We start from the raw sequence: 24,280 nt of genomic DNA, 5'->3' as shown, positions 1-24,280 counted from the left end.
GCAAACGTGATAAAACTCATATCATACCAAGGCTGATGGAGTCGTTTATCACTACTACGGATAAGAGACCTGCTACAAGGCAGGCAGTGACGCCAGAAGCGCCCCAGATTGGGAGTCAGAGCAGCCTGCTGACTCGATGGACCGTGGGTCACCCAGCTGTTCCACAGAATCATCTACACACTAGCCAGGGAAAGGGATGGGGATTGCTAGCGGAAGCTACATACACAGCACCCTTTCCACTGGAAATTCTCTTCAGATCATTGATTTGTCGCCACTCTGTTTAAAACCTACAGCAATTCACTGTGAGCCGTATATCTAGATATGTCACCTAAACTATTGGGGACCGATCCCTTTGAAGTTTCAAAATACTTTTCTAGAGCAGGTCGTTTTTTTTACTACTGTAAAATATGGGTTAGGAAAACATTTTGACTGGGTTTTTACAACTTTGCAAATGGAAAGTTTTAAGGACAGTGTTTATGTATACGGAGAGTGTTTATTCATATGTATACAAATACTGGGCAGTCTTTCCTGTAATCTTGTTGGCTCAAATACACTGACTAGATGGTTATTGTAAATGATTAAACTTCTGATTTCAATGCGGTCATAGACCAGTGGTGCTGTAAATATATCCTTTGATGTCATTAATGTATCATTATCAACATGTTCTGTTTCTGCTATCATTATAGTCAACAAGGCCTCAAAATGATATCATTTAGTTGAAAATTACATTGGGAAAGAGATGGTGACTGTCTTACCAGTGATGTTTTCCTGGTTCTGTTTCAGGTCGGGACTGTTCTCTATCCAGTCCTGTTTTAAGCGCTCCCTATCCTTGTCTTTGTGCTTCTTGGACTTCTTCTTTTTGTGCTGGCCGTTGGCTAGCTGCTGGTCAGTGCAGATGGAGGGCTCAGTCTGTGGAGCCTTGGGGCTTGGTACTGCTAGGCCTGGCTCTGTCCTCTCCAGCTTGGGAATACTGGAGGAGCAACCCAATTTTTGCCTTGTGTAGAGACCATTAGGGCTTCCCTGGATGTGATTGTTGGTTCTCTCAAACTCTGTTTTGGTCTGTACACTGGTGTTGCCTGGACCAGATGAGCTACGGGCTCCAAAGGTACCAAGCTGTCCATTGGAAGGAGACTGCAGAGATAAACTGTGGTCTAATAGTCTTTGCTTCTTGGGGGTCTGATAATCAGATAGGTCGGAGGGCACGGGGCGTTTCTATGAGAAGGGTAAAGAAGAGGTTTTACCTGTAATACTACTTAGCGAAGACCAACTTACCCTACATTTGAAAGGTATGGCTCCTCTACTTTAAAACATCCTAACTGGCTCCTGAAAATGTCAGTGACTGAACTGCCTCCAGCACTCCAATGAATAAAAAGCAGATGCTACCAAACCAAGCAACTTTCCTCTCATTTCTCCTTTACTCAAGCTTATTCTGCAGTCAAAAGGCATAACACTATTCAAACATAAATTATTTAACCCCTGAAATTAATCTGTGGATTCTCTTATTTCTTATCAATCTCAAGCTTTTAAGAAAAACAATGAGTAAGGGCAGGATGTAGGAATTATTTTGGAGTTAGGTAGGAGAGTATTTACCACAGAGGGAGTCTTGACCGGGCTGAGTTGTGACGGAGAATCCGCAGGGGTTTTGTGGAATGAATGGTTTGACTGGAAACTCTTCAACTGGCTACTGCTGCTCAGTGGCTGCAGTTTCCTGCAACATTTAAAAGGGGAAGACATTTTTACTTTGCTATTCCGTTTATGTTAGGGCAGATAACCCAAGCTTAACAAATTTTTTTGACAGATCTATTATTGTTTATATAACGTGTAGGTCTAATCCGGAATGCAGACTGGTTAAAAACTCATTTTAGCTGGTGTCAATTCCACAAGTTACCACCGGCTAAATCTGACTTTTAAAGGCCTGTTTCCTCTGTTCCATTTGTGTAATCCACTGTCTAATCAGCCCTGGCAGGGAAGTTAAACTTTATCTCCACTATATATAAAAAAAAAGCATTTAGACATGATCACATTTCTTTTAGACTAACATTTAGTTTTCAACAGCGGATATTTGTATAAACATTGCGGTCAGTCTCCGATATTTGCAACATTGTTTCTATATTCAAATTCAATCTTCAGCTGTCCCATAGTAATGTTAAACGTGTCGGGAGTCGAGATGAGACAGACAGGCAGGCAGGCAGCTGTTCTCATCCCGTCGAAATCAGCATTGTTCTTTGTATGTATCCATACAAATTATCAATAGAAAACATGAAAAATTAAACAAAGTGCAGCTAGTTTGCAGTCTTTCCAGTTTCAGTTTGAAGTGATTGTGTTAGCTAGCTCCTCTGAACAACAGTGTGCTAACGAGAGAGCACATTTCCTACGGCAGGCGAAATCGGGCATCATTAGCTCATTTATTTGAGTACATCCATAACAATGTCACTAGAAAACAGCCTAACAAATGCAAATGCAGCTACTTAGTTGTTATTCTGGCTGCTCTATTGTTTCACGTGGCTGTAAATTAGCTCGCTAGCAAGCAAGGGATAAGAATGTTGCCAGTCAGGATGGCAGTGGAACATTTAGAACGAACGACTGGGTCGCGTCCATAGATACAGAACATAACGACTGAATGAGTCTAGCAACCAAACTGATAGAACGCCGCTTGGGTAGCAACCCTAGGTGTGTGTCGGGACTATATCTTGTGGAAGAATGAAATAGTATGAATAAATTAAAACATGTTATATGAAAATATGTAAAACATTATTTGAATATGTTGGTAACTGGTTGTATAAACGTGAGAATGCCCTCGAAGCCGGTGTTTGGAGGATATATTGGCACGGTTTGCCGGACCTCAACTTTTTCTCGGGCCTAACACCCGTGCCAATATATCCTCCAAACACTGGCTCCTCTGGCATTATCACTTAAGTAAATAATGGTTCAAACTCCAATTGCATGGTTTACAGAGAAGTGAGCGAGGTGGGGCCATGTTAACAGAGGAAAACACAACACAAAACAGGTTGAACCGGTTGGTACTGCAAAGTCCACCTTGACGCAGCTGTTCACATGAATATTGCATTAGAAAAAATAGACCACATTGTCAGACAGATGTTACACTCCCATTATCTACACTTGACCTCAGGGTGAAACTGACACATTTTTCAGCATGTTTCAAAATGTTAGGCTGTTTGTAGTGTTTCTAGGTTACAGAACACAGATTACATCTGCAAGAGGCAGGCACTAAGACAGCGGTGTCCAGTCACTTCAGTGAGGAGAACAATGGTGCCAGATGCAGGCTCTGTTAGGCCAAACACTCCTCTCTCCACTGGCAATCTGCTTCCTCCAGCTCCTTCCTCACAGAAACCTCACTGGAATCAGAGTTCCATCATACCTCCCACAGCAGCCACATGACCTTTTCAACTACATGATCAATGGAATCTCCTGGAAGCACCACTGGCTTTCAGGACATTCCAGACATGAGACCCTCTGACAGACTCGGCTTCCAGCAATATGGTTGCTTTCTGGGATAAACTATAAGGAAAGGCTCTGATATCGAAAACAATTGTTGTTGTTTTTTTAAACGGTCATACACTGATGAGCCACATCAACCTTACTCTGTACATGCAGCAAAACAACATGTCCACTTCCATTCAGAGCTCTCTTTAGAACATCTGAGTAGTGTAAACAGAATGGAAACAATAAGCAGGCAGGAGGTCCATCCAAAAAGCTTATGAAACCCACCCCCTAACTGACCAGTGGCAGGATAGGACACGTACTTAACGTGGGATGACGTCCACTCTCATTCTGAACAGCTCAGCCAGGCTACCTTCCTCTACATTAATGCTATTTGACAACACCAAGCAGAGAATATTTCTCTCCCCGCTTTGATGTGCCCATTAAGAAATTCATCTGTGTAGAGAAATAGTCATTTAGAGTCTCTCCTTTCACCATGACCACAGCGGCCTGCCACAGTAATCCAGTAGTCTCAACGGCAGCACGTTGTCAAAAAGCATCAGAGCACCCTGCTACTGAGAAGAGGTAATCATCCAATTACTGACGCTTAAAGGTTAAATTAAGATAAACTACAGACTCGGGGACTCTCCGCCATGACACCAACATGTTGATACAGGTACATATTTAAATATTCAGTGGTGAAAATGTGAAGGAGAGTATGATGGTAGAGAAGACAGGTGAGTAGAAGTACAAGCCACACCCACCTGGCCAGGAGCCTATGGATGAGCGGCTTCTCTTCCTCCAGGTAACCGGGCCAATCCTTTTGGACGTGCCTGTAGAACTCATCCTTTAGAGTAAAGCTGTGGTCTTTGTGGTTCAGTTTAGCAACCTGCAAATCAATGACAAACACATTTGAATCCTCTGTCCCTGTAGCATTAAAATACACTTTTGACCCCAGTTAAAAGACAGGCTCAACTGGCAGGCTGTCAGAATAATAATACATTGTTCACCATTAAAGTAATTGATAGCAAACACAGCAATTACACTAGCACTGTGACAAGTTAGGGCCAAGTTAGTCACAAAAACAGTACCAAATCTAGTCTACCCAGAGAGCCTCTGTGACAGACAACATCTATTTGTCAGAGTAGTACTGGCCTGGCTGGAGACACGCACCCCCTCCCCGGTGGAAACACGGTCTTCTCCTCCAGACATAATTAAAGCACAGCTCTAATTACAGCTACCAGTAGAGGCAGTAGCAGCAGCGACACAGTCGCTCCTTGTATGACTGCACTGGGACTCTCAAACATACCCAGAACAGGAAGTACGCCTCAAATATACCAACTGAGATCACTTAGCTGCTCAACATTTGGTTGTAAAAGGAGCCATTAGCATTAGATTCTGAGTGGATGTAGAGAGCGAGCGAGGGAGACAGAGCGGCTACTCTAGTGTTTCCATTTGGAATCCCTGGAGGGATTTAGAATTGCTTATAGATGCAGCTGAATCTCAGATGCTGTGATGTTTTAAATGTTTCATTTACAAAATAGATTGTTTATTAATTTCAAATGCATTACAATTGGAATACAATATGCAAAAGTTGTGCATTATTGAGTTATATCTCCACTTAGTGAAACCAGCACCTACCATGTACATATATCTGCAGCCTAGTATCTGAGTACAGTTTTAGTGTTGTGCCATGTTGCGTTCTACAGGTCTCACCTCATCCAGTACTGCTCCCAGGTCAGTCTTGTCCTTGGGAGTGGCCCTCTCCCTCTCCAGCCACAACAGCAGCTCAGGCTTCCTGTAGGGCTTTAAGGCCAGGACGTGGATGATGCGGTCTCTCAGGGGCCTGAGGGCTACTGGGTTGGGGGCCCCGCTCTTCTTGTTGTTAGGGGAGTGCTTGTTGCTGCTGCTGTCCATGCCTGACGACAGGCCCTGCTTCCTCTGGATCTTCACACATTTACCTGACAGAGAAAGGGAGATTCACAGAGAGGCGCCATTTGACGAGAAAAATGTTTAGTAACTTACAAAATACCTTTCCGTCATAAAAGCTACCTTCTTACTAAGCTACTGTTACCAAGTGAAAAGCAGTGGTTTTGTGCTCGTCAGTCAATGAAAGTTTCAGCAATTAACACAATTATGACTTGGATAATTCAAAGCTCTCATAGAAGCAGTACACTGGAAATGTGACAAGTGGCAATGGAAGTGTTATGCTTGTTCTAACTGCCTCTGAACAGGATTGAAAATACACAGACACTTCTCTGAATAGCCCAGACCAGTTATGCAAAAAAGGCCTGGTCTAATGTGACAAGGGCCAGAAGCAAAACTTTGTCTTGACAGATGTCAGTTATATATCCAGTATGCAAACACTGCACACAGGAATGGCACCTTGTGTCCCTAGTAGGAAATAGAGTCTTAAAATATTTAGCCAGATCTCATGAAAGCCTCCTGTACACATACACACTAACCCTTCCATCACACCGACAGCATCCTTGCGCAAAATAGTACACAGCGTCATCTGGATATTTATGCAACAAAAGTTCAACATTCACCTTCTGCTACCGTTTCTGTCAAGCCGTCTACACATACAGGTTTGACGCGTACGTTCGATAAATCCAATGGATGCACCACACCGAACGCACTGCAACACACTGCTCCAAGACAAACGCATCCCTTCATTGGAAATGGATGCAATTCTGGTGTACCAAACCGCAATGACGCTGTCGGTGTGATCGAAGCGTTGGTACGCAACACCAGGCTTGGAGTGCAGTGAAAGGGTTGACCAGTTCCTGTGCAAACAGAGGAGCATGGAAACTAAAGCACCTTGCTCACTCACAGAGACCATTTTTCCTGTTGCAGCACTAATTAACCTGGCTCCAAGCCAGCAGGACATGGTGGTGCTTATACTGTATGTAGATGTATCTCCCCAACCTAATCTCATTAAACGTTTAAGATCTGCTTTCAAGGTTGCTATAGGATGAAAAGCACAGCCTCTACGTGGGAGCAGTGTGGTTCTGGTATCATGCATCTACTGCATTACGTAAAGTATAAAGAGTTGATCTATTATATTTTATTTAACTAGGCAAGTCAGTTAAGAATAAATTATTATTTACAATGACGGCCTACCCCGGCCAAACCCAAAGGACGCTGGGCCAATTGTGCGCTGCTCTATAGGACTCCCAATCACGGCCGGTTGTGATACAGCCTGGAATCGAACCAGGGTCTGTAGCGATGCCTCTAGCACTGAGATGCAGCGCTGTGCCACCCGGGAGCTAGAGTAGGTTTAGATATGACAATCTAAATAGTATTTTACGGAGTATGTCAATTATTTGGCTCCATGCACTCAAGTTCACATTTCTAAAAAGGCCACAGTTGTTGCACAACTGGAATGTAATAATGTTAAAGATATTGAATAACAAGTCACCAAAATGTCTCTATTCTTATGTGTTATGCATCAAACATTATACAAACAATTCATGACATTTTCTTTAATGTGAAAAATGACGATATCAACAACATATAATATGAGCCCTAGTAACATCAAACTATTTTTTTTATCAACTCTGGGCCTGAGGGTAAATCTCTGCTTTTGCCAAATGCAATGTAGTTTCGAGAGCTTGTCGTAACAGCTACCCTGGTTCAAGACGCATACATTTTACAGTACAATATCTTCCTGTCGTGTAGAGAAATAGCCTGTATTGCCTCATTTTAAAACAAGCAGCGACTAGACGCTTAACAATAAATTAAATCTGCTTGTCATGTAGTTGGTTATGGGAAGGTTTGTAAAACGCTATTCTTTCTACTGCACATGCTTGACTGAAACATAAGTTGCTTTTCAGAAATATGATATGGGTTGGTTTCCTCGTTTGTAAAAAAATATTTGTTCAACATCATGGCGTACAAAATCAAAAACAGAATCCCATTTATGTTCCATGCTACAGCATGCAACATTTTACATACAGTAACTTTTTTAAAGGACCAAAGAGTTACGTTTGCTTTGTGTTTCTGGTATCGTGACAACCCTATACTAGATTAACATTGGTGTATCCAAACATGACTATCACATTGAAACCACAACAGTAGCATTCATCCAACATGTATAGTTACACGGAAGACCATCATAGCTCAGTTTGAGATTATCGGGTGTTCCTCAGCCTGTCTATCACCAAGGTGTAATGCATTACAACAATAAGTCATGTACGTCAGACTGACACCAGACCAAGCAGAGAAGTGAGGAGTTAGTGAGCCTATAACAGGCTTAGGATGAGTTCTCCATGGTTCCCAGGTGGGAGTTTAGCCAGGAGGGCAGGGTTAAGTTCTACTCCAGCATTAAGTGCCATAGGATCTTTAGTGATCACAGAGAATGATGATCTTGGCTTATCATCTCATCTCAAAGACAGCACACAGTTTGTGGTATTCCTCACTCCTTGGGTGTATTGGCATGTCCTACTGCTACCTGATGTTCTCCTTACCAGATAAATGAGTCTAACCAGACCCAACCATAACTGGACTAACCAAGCCTAACCTTTCTTAACCTCAATACTAGCTAGTGCGGAGCGATGAACAGATATTTTGGAGGGGGTTTCGGTTATTAAACAACTAATTGACTAACGTCGGTTCATTACTTGAATTCCACGTAGTATTTTATTTTGTGAGCCCAACACGCCCTTTCTCTAGGGTGAAATCAAATCATTCACGAGAGAAATCAAGTCAAGAACTATGTGGGACGCTGAACTGATGGGAGTTGTAGTTTACATTAAGCAAATGTTCAGCGCAGAAACGTGGTAATTAACTAGGTGTAGTGTCTCACGTGTCATTTTCAAACTCTCCTGATAATGTTTCAGATGAAGTAGATGTTCACTCATTAGATGGTTCTCCAATTGAACGTGTTGCCGCATATACATACTTAGGCATTTGGATTGATATGAGATTTGACGTTTAAAAAAAAAAAAATCATACTGTAGATAAGCTGGTAAAGAAGCTAAAATTTAAATTCGGCATTTCTAAAGAAACGGATTGTGCCTTTCTCTAAGAAGCAGGAAGCAGATTATTCAGTCTACCTTTTGATCTGTTCTTGATTATGGTAATATTATTTATCCAAGTGCAGTTGTTACTACTCTTAAACCTTTGGATGCATCTACCATAGTGCCCTTTGTTTTTTTTACTCATCACTGCATCAAAAGGTTGGCTGGACTTCGCTAAAGACCCATAGATCTCTACATTTTCCCCTTTTTGTTTACAAGGCACGACTTCATAAACTTCTGTCTTATCCAACTTTGCTGTTAAAATATAGACGCCCGAGTTGCCTAACCCGTTCACATGATTGGTTAACAAGGTTCCTAGGGTTTCCACTGAGCTAGGTAAATCTGCTTTTAGTTTTAATGCACCTTATTGCTGGGTCAAAAATTTAAATACATTTCATCTTGACGTTCTGGTGCGTTTCAGGCAATTTAAAGTATTGATTGGGGACTTCGATCTCTTTTACAAATGCGCCCTGTATACACAATGTAAATGTACACATTATACCCAATCGATCTCTAAATACAAAAAGTAAATGGGAAGCACAAAACATATATACATTCCTACACAAATACACTGCCTGAAAAAAATGTACTGTTTTTCAGTTAATTTCCATGACTGGTATAGTGACTGACATACGCTGCATGACAAAAAGTATGTCGACACCTGCTCGTTAAACATCCAATTCCAAAATCAGTGGCATTAATATAGAGTTGGTCCCCCTTTGCTTCTATAACAGCATCCACTCTTCTGGGAAGGCTTTCCATTAGATGTTGGGACATTGCTGTGGGGACTTACTTCCATTCAGCCACAAGAGCATAAGTGAGGTCAAGCACTGATGTTGGGCGATTAGGTCTGGCTCGCAGTCAGCGTTCAAATTCATCCCAAAGGTGTTCGATGGGGTTGAGGTCAGGGCTCGTTGAAGGCAAGTCAAGTTTTCCACACCAATCTCAACAAACCACACATTATGAACAAGGGCATTGTCATGCTGAAACAGGAAAGGGCCTTCCCCCATACTGTTGCCACTAAGTTGGAGGCACAGAATCATCTAGAATGTATTGTACAGTACCTTGCGTATTCGGCCCCCTTGAACTTTGTGACCTTTTGCCACATTTCAGGCTTCAAACATAAAGATATAAAACTGTATTTTTTTGTGAAGAATCAACAACAAGTGGGACACAATCATGAAGTGGAACGACATTTATTGGATATTTCAAACTTTTTAACAAATCAAAAACTGAAAAATTGGGCGTGCAAAATTATTCAGCCCCCTTAAGTTAATACTTTGTAGCGCCACCTTTCGCTGCAATTACAGCTGTAAGTCGCTTGGGGTATGTCTCTACCAGTTTTGCACATCGAGAGACTGACATTTTTTCCCATTCCTCCTTGCAAAACAGCTCGAGCTCAGTGAGGTTGGATGGAGAGCATTTGTGAACAGCAGTTTTCAGTTCTTTCCACAGATTCTCGATTGGATTCAGGTCTGGACTTTGACATTCTAACACCTGGATATGTTTATTTTTGCTTTATGTTTTGGATCATTGTCTTGTTGGACGACAAATCTCCGTCCCAGTCTCAGGTCTTTTGCAGACTCCATCAGGTTTTCTTCCAGAATGGTCCTGTATTTGGCTCCATCCATCTTCCCATCAATTTTAACCATCTTCCCTGTCCCTGCTGAAGAAAAGCAGGCCCAAACCATGATGCTGCCACCACCATGTTTGACAGTGTGGATGGTGTGTTCAGGGTGATGAGCTGTGTTGCTTTTACGCCAAACATAACGTTTTGCATTGTTGCCAAAAAGTTCAATTTTGGTTTCATCTGACCAGAACACCTTCCACATGTTTGGTGTGTCTCCCAGGTGGATTGTGGCAAACTTTAAACGACACTTTCTATGGATATCTTTAAGAAATGGCTTTCTTCTTGCCACTCTTCCATAAAGGCCAGATTTGTGCAATATATGACTGATTGTTGTCCTATGGACAGAGTCTCCCACCTCAGCTGTAGATCTCTGCAGTTCATCCAGAGTGATCATGGGCCTCTTGGCTGCATCTCTGATCAGTCTTCTCCTTGTATGAGCTGAAAGTTTAGAGGGACGGCCAGGTCTTGGTAGATTTGCAGTGGTCTGATACTCCTTCCATTTCAATATTATCGCTTGCACAGTGCTCCTTGGGATGTTTAAAGCTTGGGAAATCTTTTTGTATCCAAATCCGGCTTTAAACTTCTTCACAACAGTATCTCGGACCTGCCTGGTGTGTTCCTTGTTCTTCATGATGCTCTCTGCGCTTTTAACGGACCTCTGAGACTATCACAGTGCAGGTGCATTTATACGGAGACTTGATTACACACAGGTGGATTGTATTTATCATCATTAGTCATTTAGGTCAACATTGGATCATTCAGAGATCCTCACTGAACTTCTGGAGAGAGTTTGCTGCACTGAAAGTAAAGGGGCTGAATAATTTTGCACGCCCAATTTTTCAGTTTTTGATTTGTTAAAAAAGTTTGAAAAAGTTCCACTTCATGATTGTGTCCCACTTTTTGTTGATTCTTCACAAAAAAAATACAGTTTTATATCTTTATGTTTGAAGCCTGAAATGTGGCAAAAGGTCGCAAAGTTCAAGGGGGCCGAATACTTTCGCAAGGCACTGTATGCTGTAGCATAAAGATTCTTTCAGGGGCCTAGCCTGAACCATGAAAAACAGCCTAAGACCATTATCCCTCCTCCACCAATCTTTACAATTGGCACTATGCATTCTGTAGGTAGCGTTCTGCTGGCATCCACCAAACCCAGATTTGTCCGTTGGACTGCCAGATGGTGAAGTGTGATTCATCACTCCAGAGAACGCGTTTCCACTGCTTCAGAGTCCAATGACGGCAAGCTTTACACCACTCCAGCCGACGCTTGGCATCGCGCATGGTGATCTTAGGCTTGTGTGCGGCTGTTTGGACTTGAAAACCCATTTGATGAAGCTCCCGATTGACAGTTATTGTCCTGACGTTGCTTCCAGAAGCAGTTTGGAACTCGGTAGCGAGTGTTGCAACAGAGGACAGACCATTTTTATGCGCTGTGCGCTTTGGCACTCACTGGTCCCGTTCTGGAGCTTGAATGGCCTAGCACCTTGTGGCTAAGCCATTATTGTTCCTAGATGTTCCCACTTCAGAATAACAGCACTTACAGTTGACCGGGGCAGCTCTAGCAGGGCAGAAATTTGACGAACTGACATGTTGGAATGGTGGCATCCCATGATGGTGCCACGTTGAAAGTCAGTGAGCTCTTCAGTATGGGCCATTCTACTGCCAATGTTTCACAAAGCCGATTGCATGGATCTGTGCTTATACACCTGTCAGCAACGGGTGTGGTTGAAATAGCCAAATACACTAATTTGAAGCGGTGTCCACATACTCTTGCATATATAGTGTAGGTCTCAATATGTCTTCCCTGTTAAAATAAAAGGTTAAATAAAACTAAAATTACCATTATACATTGAGTCTGTTTTTTCAGGCTTGGACAGATGGATACAATGTTACACTTACTATGTTAGGTTAGATAGCACAGACCACATGAGAGAGGACTTGTTCAGGGGCGGCAGGTAGCGTAGTGGTTAGAGAGTTGGACTCGAATCCCCGAGCTGACAAGATAAAAATCTGTTGTTCTGCCCCTGAACAAGACAGTCAACCCACTGTTCCTAGGCCGTCATTGACAATAAGAATTTGTTCTTAAATGACTTGCCTAGTTAAATAAAGGTAAAATAAAAAACAACATGAGAGGGAGAGACAGTTAGTTAAAGTATGCCTTATCTACCTTGAAGAACGAGTCAAATTTTGTCAGACAGCTCTGTAGCATACTTAGGCAGGCTAGCCTAGCTAAATAGGATGATTAAAGACAGTACAGTATGGGGAGCACAGAGATGTTAAATGGTCTGGCTGGCCAGCAGCTACTCCCTGAGCAGAGATGAGATGACATTAAGGAATTAAAAATAATGTCTTAAAAGCACAAAATAATATAAAAAAAGGTACATACAAAACTGCAATATTTTATTATTTCTTAGCCATTTTGAATTTTCTACTGATGTCTACCAAATTTGGACCTGACAGAGACAATGGAATATTTTCAATTTTTGGCTTTGGAATTTCTATTAAAAGACATTCTGGGTTCGAGTTCAGGCTCTGCGCAGCCGGCCGCGACCGGGAGACCCATTTGGCAGCGCACAATTGGCCCAGAGTCGTCCGGGTTAAGCCGGCAGGGATGTCCTTGTCCCATCGCGCACTAGCGACTCCTGTGGCGTGGGGGGCCGGACACAGTGCACGCTGACACAGCTGTACGGTGTTTCCTCCAACACATTGGTGCAGCTGGCTTCTGGGTTAAGTGGGCATTGTGTCAAGAAGCAAAACAGCTTGGTTGGGTTGTGTTTTGGAGGACACACGGCTCTCGACCTTCACCTCTCCCGAGTCTGTACTGGAGTTGCAGCGAGGAGACAAGACTAACTACCAAAATAGATACCACAAAATTGAGAAGGGAAAAAAAGGTAGAAAAGTAACCAAAAAATAAATAAAAATAGCTCTAGAATCAATGTCATTATTACATAATACAAATCAAAACCAAAATCAAAAACCATGATAAAAGAAATTAAGAATCCAACCAAAACAGACCTCAAAAAGTTGTAATCACAGCATACAAGTGGTGGGAGATGGGGCTGCCAATGGGTTTCCAGATATAGCTTCCCAATACTTTTATCACTACTGAACAAAAAAAATGATTTTTCCCTTCATAAGACAGTTTTGTAAAGAATGGTCAGTGATGACCTTAAAATGCCTTTTGCAGAATTTCTTCAGCAATCCTTTCGCTGGGAAAGTACAGGTTTTTGAGCCATACATTACAACTAAAATCACAGATGGTTGGTATTTAGAAAGATGTCGGTTTGTGTGCTCCGTAGCGCATATGATGTATAGTTTATGACCCTTTCATTTAAGTTCCCTTTGATATCAAGTATATGGGCACCTTACTGTCCCGTCCATGCTGTGGGAAAGCGAGCCCAGTTGTGTGCCTTACACCCTATGAAACATGAGAACCAATGTCAATGTTACCAGGCTAAGGCTGCAAGTGGACTTCTAAATTTTTACTTGATAAACTTGAATGTAAAAATGATGTATTTGGATAAGAAATAGCTCTTTTTTTGTACTCATGCAGCAGAGATATTACACAGCAAACATGCCAGCTACATTTAACTGGGTTGTGCAAGAACACTCAAGAGGCCCATTTTCAGCAGCAGAGCATGGGAGGTCATGTGTGCTGCTTGTTCAACAGCTGTAGAAAATGGCTTGTGCAGGAATTACCATTAATGTTATAATTATGTTTTAGAAAATATGTGTAAAACTGTGTGCAAAGATGAGCTCCATGTGGCTTAAAGCCACTAGTATAACGTCATAAACGCAGCAATTTTTTGTGTGTCCAGGTTATAATACGCAGCATCTGCAACACGTCCCTTCAGACAACAAGACATAACCCATCAGAAGACACAGAAGCCTGTGTATACACCCTCCTCCTGGATGAAATATAACTAATGCACATTCCAACAGTCCAACTGGTTCAGATGCTGTGTAAAGACATGTACAGCACTGGTATGCTCCCACAAGAATGTATTTACTTTGTGGCGCAAATAAACAGTGTTTTAATTTAGATCTTCATTAGTTCATAAGTTCTTATGATGAATTATGGCCTTTGCTTCAAAGAATCTACATACATTACTCAGTTTTTCAATAGATGAAAACTAATTGAGTCGCAGCCACTGTAATTAAACTCTTAGGCAAAACTTCATCCACTCAGCATGAGACTAGTTAGTGCATATTCTGGCAAACTCAATCACATGAATGGAGCTGGTAGGCAGGTTGGCAATGTGCCTAAGCAATCTGGTCAAAATGAAGGGAAAAGGAGAAGAAAAAGAGGCATCCCCTCTCGCATGAATAATTGCAACCCAGTACTTTGATCAATTATGTGAAAACTTTCACACCATATGGCAATTATCAGCAGGACAAGATGGTAGAAGGCGATGGATTAGAAGCTTTCCGAGAACATTAAACACCTCCATTATTTTTCCCTTGATCCCCAGGCAGCAAAGGGCTCCGTATGAAGCTGGTTTGGACCTAACGCAGTCAGCATAGGTAAAGGCAGGCTGTGATTGCAGACTTACCATGTGTAGAGCCTGGTTTGATCTCGATGGCCGACCTGCTCATGATGTCCTTCTCAACCTGAGACATGCGCTCTCGGGTCATCTGGTATGAGTCATCAGTGGCACACACAGTGATCTTGTCCTGAATACTGCCCTGGCCCTCCAGGTGCTCCCTGCCCTCCCTGAAGAGAACACAGGATCAGGCTCACATAGCAGCAACTGGTAATGTACAAAATATCACACACTACTTCCCATTAAATAGACCATTTCGTGAAAGTGTATTTGTGTTTGTCTACGTGTGACATATGCCTCACTCCCATGACCGGTTCTTTGACTTCTGTCCTCATGCTCATTCCTCACATCCTATGTTATGGCATTAAGCTGTACAACAAGTGAAGATGCCTATGAGCTGCGGTGCTAACTAGAGGTTGACCGATTAAATCGGAAAGGCCGATTATTTAGGGACGATTTCAAGTTTCATAACAATCGGAAATCGGTATTTTTAGACACCGATTTGGCCGAATTCTTTTTTACTTAATTTATTTTTTTTACACCTTTATTTAACTAGGCAAGTCAGTTAATTAAGAACACATTCTTATTTTCAATGATGACCTAGGAAAGGTGGGTTAACCGCCTTGTTCAGTGGCAGAACGACAGATTTTTACCATGCCAGCTTGGGGATTCAATCTTGCAACCTTATGGTTAAACTAGTCCAACCACCTGCCTCTCATTGCATTCCACAAGAAGCCTGCTTGTTAAGCCATGGTAAGTTGCTAGCTAGCATTAAACTTATCTTATAAAAAAACAATCAATCATAATCACTAGTTAACTACACATGGTTGATGATATTACTAGTTTATCTAGCGTGTCCTGCGTTGCATATAATTGATGCGGTGCGCATTCGCGGAAAAAGTACTGTCGTTGCTCCAACGTGTACCTAACCATAAACATCAATGCCTTTCTTAAAATCAATACACAACTATACATTTTTAAACCTGCATATTTAGTTAATATTGCCTGCTAACATAAATGTATTTTAACTAGGGAAATTGTGTCACTTCTCTTGCAACAGAGTCAGGGTATATGCAGTAGTTTGGGCCGCCTGGCTCGTTGAGAACTAATTTGCCATAATTTTACGTATTTATGACATAACATTGAAGGTTGTGCACATGTAACAGGAATATTTAGACTTATGGATGCCACCCGTTAGATAAAATATGGAACGGTTCCGTATTTCACTAAAGAATAAACGTTTTGTTTTTGAAATGATAGTTTCCGGATTCGACCATATTAATGACCAAAGGCTCGTATTTCTGTGTGTTATTATGTTATAATTAAGTCTATGATTTTATATTTGATAGAGCAGTCTGACTGAGCGATGGTAGGCAGCAGCAGGCTCGTACGCATTCATTCAAACAGCACTTTCGTGCGTTTTGTCAGCAGCTCTTCGCAATGCTTCAAGCATTGAGTGGTTTATGACTTCAAGTTTATCAACTCCCGAGATTAGCCTAGTGTAACCGATGTGAAATGGCTAACTAGTTAGCGGGGTGCGCGCTAATAGCGTTTCAAATCGGTGACGTCACTCGCTTGGAGACGTGGAGTAGTTGTTCCCCTTGCTCTGCTAGGGCCGTGGCTTTTGTGGAGCGATGGGTAACGATGCTTCGAGGGTGGCTGTTGTCGATGTGTTCCTGGTTCGAGCCCAGGTAGGGGCGAGGAGAGGGATGGAAGCTATACTGTTACACTGGCAATACTAAAGTGCCTATAAGAACATCCAATAGTCAAAAGGTATATGAAATAGAAATGGTATAGAGAGAAATAGTCCTATAATTCCTACAATAAACTACAACCTAAAACTTCTTACCTGGGAATATTGGAGACTCATGTTAAAAGAAACCACCAGTTTTCAAATGTTCTCATGTTCTGAGCAAGGAACTTAAATGTTAGTTTTTTTACATGGCACATATTGCATTTTTACTTTCTTCGCCAACACTTTGTTTTTGCATTATTTAAACCAAATTGAACATGTTTCATTATTTATTTGAAGATAAAGTGTTCATTCAGTATTGTTGTAATTGTCATTATTACAAATACATTTAAAAATAAAATGTATTATTATTATTATTAAATTGTCCGATTAATCGGTATCGGCTTTTTTTGGTCCGCCAATAATCGGTATCGAAAAATCATAGTCGGTCGACCTCTAGTGCTAACAGAGCAGCACAGAGCTACCTTTGACCCCCACATGACCACAAACACTGATCTCACCATTCTCTGATCTCACCATTACCCGCAGGTAATGGTGCGGGTAACATGTTACAAAAGTAATGCATTACGTACTCAGATTACTTTTACTTTTTCAAACGGGGTAATATTACAACAGTTACTTTCAGAATCAAATCGCATTTTATTGGTCACATGCTTCTTAACAGGTGTAGACCAACAATGAAATACTTAGAGCCCTCCCAACAATGCAGAGAAAAATAGACACAAACAATTTGACTGTATGTATGAGGGACAGAGGAAGGGTTAGTCATTAAAAAATGACCCCTATTATTTCACACAGAGTCAGTCCGTCAGTCCGTGTAAGTAATGTCATTTTTTAAGACAAATGTTACTCCTACACTAATTTAGACATGCCTGAACATATGGGCTGAATACTTATGCAACAACTATATTTTTGTCATGGCATTTTTATTAATTCACTTTGACAGAGTATTTTGAGTAGATTGTTGACAAAAAAAACGACAATTAAGTAGCTTTTAATCCTGCTTTGTAACAATAAAATGTGAATAAATCCAAGGATGTGAATACGTTTGCAAGGCACTGTAGGTCGCTCTGTTGTGTAAGTACAGGACTTTGTCTATTTTTCCCATTTAAAAATGTATGTAGTTATGTCCTTGAGCTGCTCTTGTCTATTTATGTTCTGTACCATGTCATGTTTTATGTTGTGTGGACCCCAGAGATAGTAAGTGCTGCTTCAGCAACAGCTAATGGGGATCCTAATAAAATACTAATACACCAGCAGTCAAACTTCAGCAACACAGCACGCTAAATAGGTGCTTACAGTAACTCAAAAGGAAAAACAAGACCTCAACAAATACTGCTTAACTCAAAAAGGTTAGAGTTTATGAGTAGTTCAAAAATAAGACTGAACTATACATGGTAAGAAAAACAGTCTGGGATAAGGTGTCATTGGTTTCTAGCGGTCAGTCACATGGAGACAAGGGTTACTTGCGTTAGCAATGAGAGATAGAGCAGTGTCTCAAAATTCCCTGTGGTCCCAATCTGACTGAACTAGTTCGGACGATATGGGCACAAATACATATCATGATAAACTGCCTGAATTGATGCCATAACAATAAATACAATGATAAGTTAATAAAAATGGCCACCACTGTTCTTTAAAAGATCCTTTAACCTACTACTACTACTAGTTTGATGGTTGTAGCCATCAATTGTCCATTAACATTCACCCATATTAGTAAACGTTATTCATGTCAAATGTTACATTTCTCTAGTATAGGCTACTCATCGTAATAAACAATATCAGCAAAATGTCTACAATAAGTGATCGGTATGGTCAGTGTCGAGAATGTTTGGTTTATTGGCCCAGCTCTACTGTGAACTGACTGAATTCCATCTGTGGTTGACTGAAAACAGTAGAGTGGGCTTACCCTGAGACATGCTGGTGGATGCAGTCAACGCTGGCCTGAGGTTTGTCTTTGCTATCACTGGACAGGTAGAAGGAGAAGACCCGGAGTGCATCTGGGGCCTCTGGGGATGGGGCAGGGATCTTGATATACTGTTGTAAGGGGAAACAGAGAGCGCATTAGATCACTGAGGAGATCTTGTGTAAAGTTATAAAATGTTTATGACCAAGCAGTTTTAGTATATTCAGCTGTGCTTTCGGTTTGCATATTCTACATTTGAGTAATTTAGCAGATGCTCTTATCCAGAGCGACTTACAGAACTGAGTACATACATTTCAATCTTTTTTTTTTGCTGGTCCCTGTGAGAATTCTAAACATGCTAAATAAAACGCCTTGGGTTTGTATCATACAATCCTAAACGTTTTGGTAACTAGTGTATAAAGGACCGCAAAGGATGAGCCTTACGTTAGTCATCAATTAGGCTACACATTTAATTGGAGAACAAAACAGGGTAAATCGGAAGTCTGAGGTCATTGCCATTACGTATGAGTCAACTGCTCGGGGTGACAGCCAGGCAGTCTCTGGCTTAATGCGATTTCAAATGAAGCCCCATCTGAAGCATATGAAAATCAACTAGGCATAGCATATCACTTTTCCAAACTAAATCAGCACACATCTTGAAATCTGTGCTGTGGCTCTATTCTCATCGATTACACTGTATTTAATCTGTGGTTGCTAACTGAATGCTGTGTCCTTTTTGTTTGTGCGTTTAGTTCACAATCCAAACTCACGACGCGCGGGCAAGTCCATGCAAAAGTTCCGACGAGAATTCATATTACAGTTCGTAGAAAAATGTCAAACGAAGTATAGAATCAATCTTTAGGATGTTTAACATTATTGAAGATTTGTTTCACCTGGAGAATTGCTTTGTCTTCAGAAATGCAATGGAACAGAGCCAACTCTGAGCGTACGAAACTGAGCTCGTGGCTCTCTGCCAGACCTCTGACTCACCCCCCCCCCCACTTCACAGTAGAAGCATCAAACAAGGTTCTAAAGACTGTTGACATCTAGTGGAAGCCTTAGGAAGTGCAATATGACCAATATCCCACTATCTTCGATAGGCAATGAGTTGAAAACTTACCAAACCTCAGATTTCCCACTTCCTGGTTGGATTGTTTCTCAGGTTTTTGCCTGCCATATGAGTTCTGTTATACTCACAGACATCATTCAAACAGTTTTAGAAACTTCAGAGTGTTTTCTATCCAATACTAACAATATGCATATATTAGCAACTGGGCATGAGTAGCAGACAGTTTACTCTGGGCACCTTATTCATCTAAGCTACTCAATACTGCCCCCAGCCATAAGAAGTTAAGGGTATATTGTATATTAATAATATTACATTGTATTGTATCTGCAACTTTTCCACATACCACTTGGCCAAATTTGTTTAATCTGCTAGCAATATTGATATTTAAAAAAACAATAATAATTAAAATCTCTGGCCTGGACGCCCTACTGTACCTCTGTGAGCCGCAGACCCTACTTTGGGATCCACTGCTTGTATCAACCTTGCAGCATTGCTGTTTTGATGTTATTGCTTTGGAACAACACAGTTATGTATTGAGTACTTAAAAAATAAAAAAGTATCTCCCCAGAAGGTGATTAGAGTAAAGGTAATCTAGAAGTGTATTTGTTAGTGGACAAAAGTCACACACACACACACACACACACGTATGCGTGTGTATATATACAGATACTGTACATATTTTTTTATTTAACGAGGCAAGTAAGCCACTGGTTAAATAAGCCACTGGTTAAGCCAATAACCCAGGCCACGTGGGACCTCCTATGTCCCAAAGTGGCAACCTCTAGTCAGCTGTTGGAACAGTGAGGCTGATATCTTGCCCTTAAACATAGGGACTTGTGTCTCGCTACATAGGTGATAGTATTCTACTGTACTGTCCAGAGCTCCCCTGGAATCAAACAGACCCACAGGGAGCTATGGGGCCCTAAACCAGCTAATGAAATGGCCTAAAAACCTACTTTCACAGAATGGCCAATTAAAACACTGGAAGTCATTAACTAACAGGTATTGCCGTGTACTTGAACACACTGGGTGCCGACTGCCCTTTCATTCCAGCTGAAATGGACCGTTTTGTTGATGCTGAGCCAGTGCCCTAGATTCAGAGGACAAAATGAAAGGGACAGAGCGATAGATGGTCCACAGAACGATTAACACTTCTTTTGACCCAGCATGATCACTGACTGACTGACTGACTGACTGACTGACTGACTGACTGACTGACTGAGCGCAGCCATATAGTCCTCAGAAATTAGGAATCGTTTCCAAATCATCTGAAAAGAAGTCACGTTCACTTCCCTAGTGGTCTCAGACTAGGGTGAGATGGCTAACACAAAAAGGGCTCCATGTAATATTTCCCTGTTATTATGAGCACTAAGACAAACAGAAGACAGTCAGTGGGCCTTGAAACAGCCTCTTTAGCTTAACTGTGGAAAGTGATTGATTCCAGGCTGACTGGTAGAATGCACAGTGCCTGGGGCAGATGTGGCAGGCAGGACTCTAGCTGTCACAAATGCCCAGTCATGCAGTACAGCCAAAAGCGGTTTCTGTAGCGTGTAGCCAATAAACAGCTTCTCTTTCAACACCCCCCCCCCACCCCTTCTTCTACTGAACTCCACAGCGAGCTTTGCACTCTCCCTCCATCACCCTCAGTGCTCTTAATAGCACCCAACACACAATCCAACCATCGACACACACAAAGCACAAGGCAGCCCACAAAGCCATGGACACTTTTGATATCAAACTGACTATTAGTTATGTTGACCTATATCTGTCCAGCCCTTCAGATGAAGTGGTGGGGCAGGATTCCACTAATGTCTGCTTCAGGTTTCCACTAATTAACTGTCATCAACCAAAAAAGCGTCAAAGTAAATAGGAGCAACAGAAGAGCCATGCCTTCAGGACCTATTACCTCAAGATGCTGTCGAAAGTGGTAGCGGTCTTGACCAAAACACCAAGCAACAAGTCATAGAGGCGCTCCAGAAGTAGGTCAAGGCAGATATCCTTCTCCATTGCAGTGCTTTCTTTCAAATGGAGATGCTGATAAACAGCTTGACTGCCCCCAGGCGAGAGCACAGCTCAGGATTTACAGTCTTAGCTCTGCAATCACCCCCCCCCCCCCCATACCACCACATCCCCCTCAGTCAGTATGCGCCTTTGGTTCGAGGCAAGCAGCAAGCACCCCCCCCCCCCCCCCCCCTCCTCCAGCGAAGCGTTAGAATCACCCTCTCCTCCCCGCCACCGTGCACACATCATATTCTAATTCTAATCACTGTTACTCAGGTCAGTCCATTCTGAAGTTGACCCCGTTTTATCCACAGCTTCCTTCTCCACCTTCATAACCATATGTCATTAGTTCCCAGCTCTTTGCTTCCTGGCTCATGGGGAGCTGCTCCTGGTTCCTTTTAGCCCATACATTCCCTTATGTGAAGATTAAGGGCCCCCAAAATGAGGCATTCCAGTTAAAAGCTCTGTCTGAGCACACAGGGGCCATCCTTGACTTGCTACCTGCAACTTTTTTTACAGATTACATTTCCCAGGACAGTTGTTCATGCTAGAGGGTTTTCGAACAAACAATCAAAAGAAAAGGAAAACAAAACCTTAGGCCTACATTTTGTAGGCTTTTGTGTGCGTACAAAAAAAAAGAAAGTATAATCTATAAAAATGTTCATCACAAAAATGCTGTTGAAATATTTATAATTTTTAGAATGTCATTCAATTATTTGTGGGCTCCCATTTCCAAACTGACGGAAATCTACCATGACTTTTCCCCTCATCCCAATCTGTTCCAGAACCACAACCCACATTGACAGGTAAGTCTAATCTCAGTGTGAATAACAGAGGTGTGTATTTCCATAGAACCGACGACACAGGGCAGGGCGGCTGTACCACGAAGCTGCCCTTTCCATCCCTGATTAAGCCAGGGGAGTACCACACTTCCGCAAGTCACATGGAAGGACTAAGGTCAAACATCTCCTAAGCTATGCTGCAGCTGAGGCCGTATGCCACACCTCAACATCAGCTGTCAATGCCTCCAACTAACTTACTAGGCCAACATGTGAATGCTAAATAGTGATTAGTTTCCCTAACTGCGGGAATTAAGCTTCACCCTTCGGGTCTGTACTCTTACGATATTTTATCTGCCCATTCCTAAAGGGACATTTCAAATATATAGTAAGCTATGCCATATTACACCAAATGTATATTGTTCAAATCATTATACAATATCTCATGACAAGACAAGTTACATTTTTTATGAGAATGGATAACATATGCAAATGATTCTAAAAACTCCCCAGCACAACAAATGGAAGTCACTGTGCTACAGTGTACCATCAGGAAAGTGGGAGGTCAGTCAGATTTGCCCAGTAGTGTCCATCCTGTGAGCTGAACTTGGCAGTCGGACAGTTAGTGTCGTCCTTGCCAAATGGCATTAGATCGACAATCCTCAGCACCTTGTCAGAAGAGCCTCTCTACAGGGTGCCAGGGCAGATACAATAGCCCCCTCTGTGGCCCGGGCCCAGGCACATCTGCTGCAGCCTGCACACGGCCGGGGCCGGATGGCTCTGTGTGTTTGGAGATGTCAAATACTTTCAGGCTGTTGTAAGGTATGAGCTGGACGGGAACAGAACAACTTGGCGTGGGTTCTGCCGTGGGTTCTGCCGTTAGAGCAGGACCAATGGCACCCTCACCGGTGTCCATGAAAAATTCCCCCTTACACCATTTAGTATTTATCACCTTTAAGTCACATTTAATAATGCTCTTCTCCTGCCTTACGTTTGGTGGCAGATGAGGAAAGGATTCTGGTAAAGAGATTTTTTTCCTACAGCTAACCACACATCTGCTAGGAAAGATGAAGTCTTTTTTGGTGATGTTTTTTCTTCTTCTTGGGTCTGTAGATGTAAGCGGACAGGCAGAGATCCCAGCTCTATTTAGCATGGCAGCACTGTGATGAGAGCAAGCGCCTAGATATACAAACGTGATTTACTATAGACTGTGCCTCCTGCTTCGGTCTGTACTAACACTGCTGGCCATTGTCCCCCCCATCCCAGTCTGCCTCGGTCTGTACTGACACTGCTGGCCATTGTCCCCCCATCCCAGTCTGCCTCGGTCTGTACTGACACTGCTGGCCATTGTCCCCTCATCCCAGTCTGCCTCGGTCTGTACTGACACTGCTGGCCATTGTCCCCCCATCCCAGTCTGCCTCGGTCTGTACTGACACTGCTGGCCATTGTCCCCCCATCCCAGTCTGCCTCGGTCTGTACAGACACTGCTGGCCATTGTCCCCTCATCCCAGTCTGCCTCGGTCTGTACTGACACTGCTGGCCATTGTCCTCTCCACCCAGTCTGCCTCGGTCTGTACTGACACTGCTGGCCATTGTCCTCCCATCCCATTCTGCCTCGGTCTGTACTGACACTGCTGGCCATTGTCCTCTCATCCCATTCTGCCTCGGTCTGTACTGACACTGCTGGACATTGTCCCCCCATCCCAGTCTGCCTCAGTCTGTACAGACACTCCTGGCCATTGTCCCCTCATCCCAGTCTGCCTCGGTCTGTACTGACACTGCTGGCCATTGTCCTCTCATCCCAGTCTGCCTCGGTCTGTACTGACACTGCTGGCCATTGTCCCCCCATCCCAGTCTGCCTCGGTCTGTACTGACACTGCTGGCCATTGTCCTCTCATCCCAGTCTGCTCAGTCATGGCTGCTGCTGTGAGCTGCCTGTCTTTTGTTCTTGCATCTTCCCCCACACAGCTGAGTGCAATGGCCCGTCGGCCCGCCTGGATTATTCATGAACAGCATGGACGTGTGGTTGGCGGGCGGGTGGGAGAGGGGGACAGCACTGTCACGGTGTGGCTCCCCGCTCAGCTCGTGCATGAGGGATAGCAGTCCACAGTCCCCGCTTTCCTCTCCCTCTGGAATGTG

At 42.7% G+C, this 24,280-nt stretch overlaps 1 protein-coding gene across 1 annotated transcript in view; it reads right to left on the bottom strand.

The window, feature by feature from the left end:
• LOC109889382 (RNA polymerase II elongation factor ELL2) overlaps positions 1–24,280 on the bottom strand; it is a 50,752-nt gene that overhangs the window by 12,567 nt on the left and 13,905 nt on the right. Inside the window, exons 3-8 of the mRNA XM_020480783.2 lie at positions 18,296–18,423; positions 14,643–14,803; positions 5,158–5,402; positions 4,206–4,330; positions 1,591–1,708; positions 756–1,212 (exon numbers count right to left, since the gene is read on the bottom strand). Coding sequence (XP_020336372.1) covers positions 756–1,212; positions 1,591–1,708; positions 4,206–4,330; positions 5,158–5,402; positions 14,643–14,803; positions 18,296–18,423 — 1,234 coding nt within the window. The remainder of the gene's footprint in view (positions 1–755; positions 1,213–1,590; positions 1,709–4,205; positions 4,331–5,157; positions 5,403–14,642; positions 14,804–18,295; positions 18,424–24,280) is intronic.

This window comes from Oncorhynchus kisutch, linkage group LG4 (genome assembly GCF_002021735.2).
Source record: "Oncorhynchus kisutch isolate 150728-3 linkage group LG4, Okis_V2, whole genome shotgun sequence".
NCBI classification, from domain to species: domain Eukaryota; kingdom Metazoa; phylum Chordata; class Actinopteri; order Salmoniformes; family Salmonidae; genus Oncorhynchus; species Oncorhynchus kisutch.
Note: the sequence above shows the minus strand (reverse complement) of the source record. Positions and strands in the feature narration are given on the sequence as shown.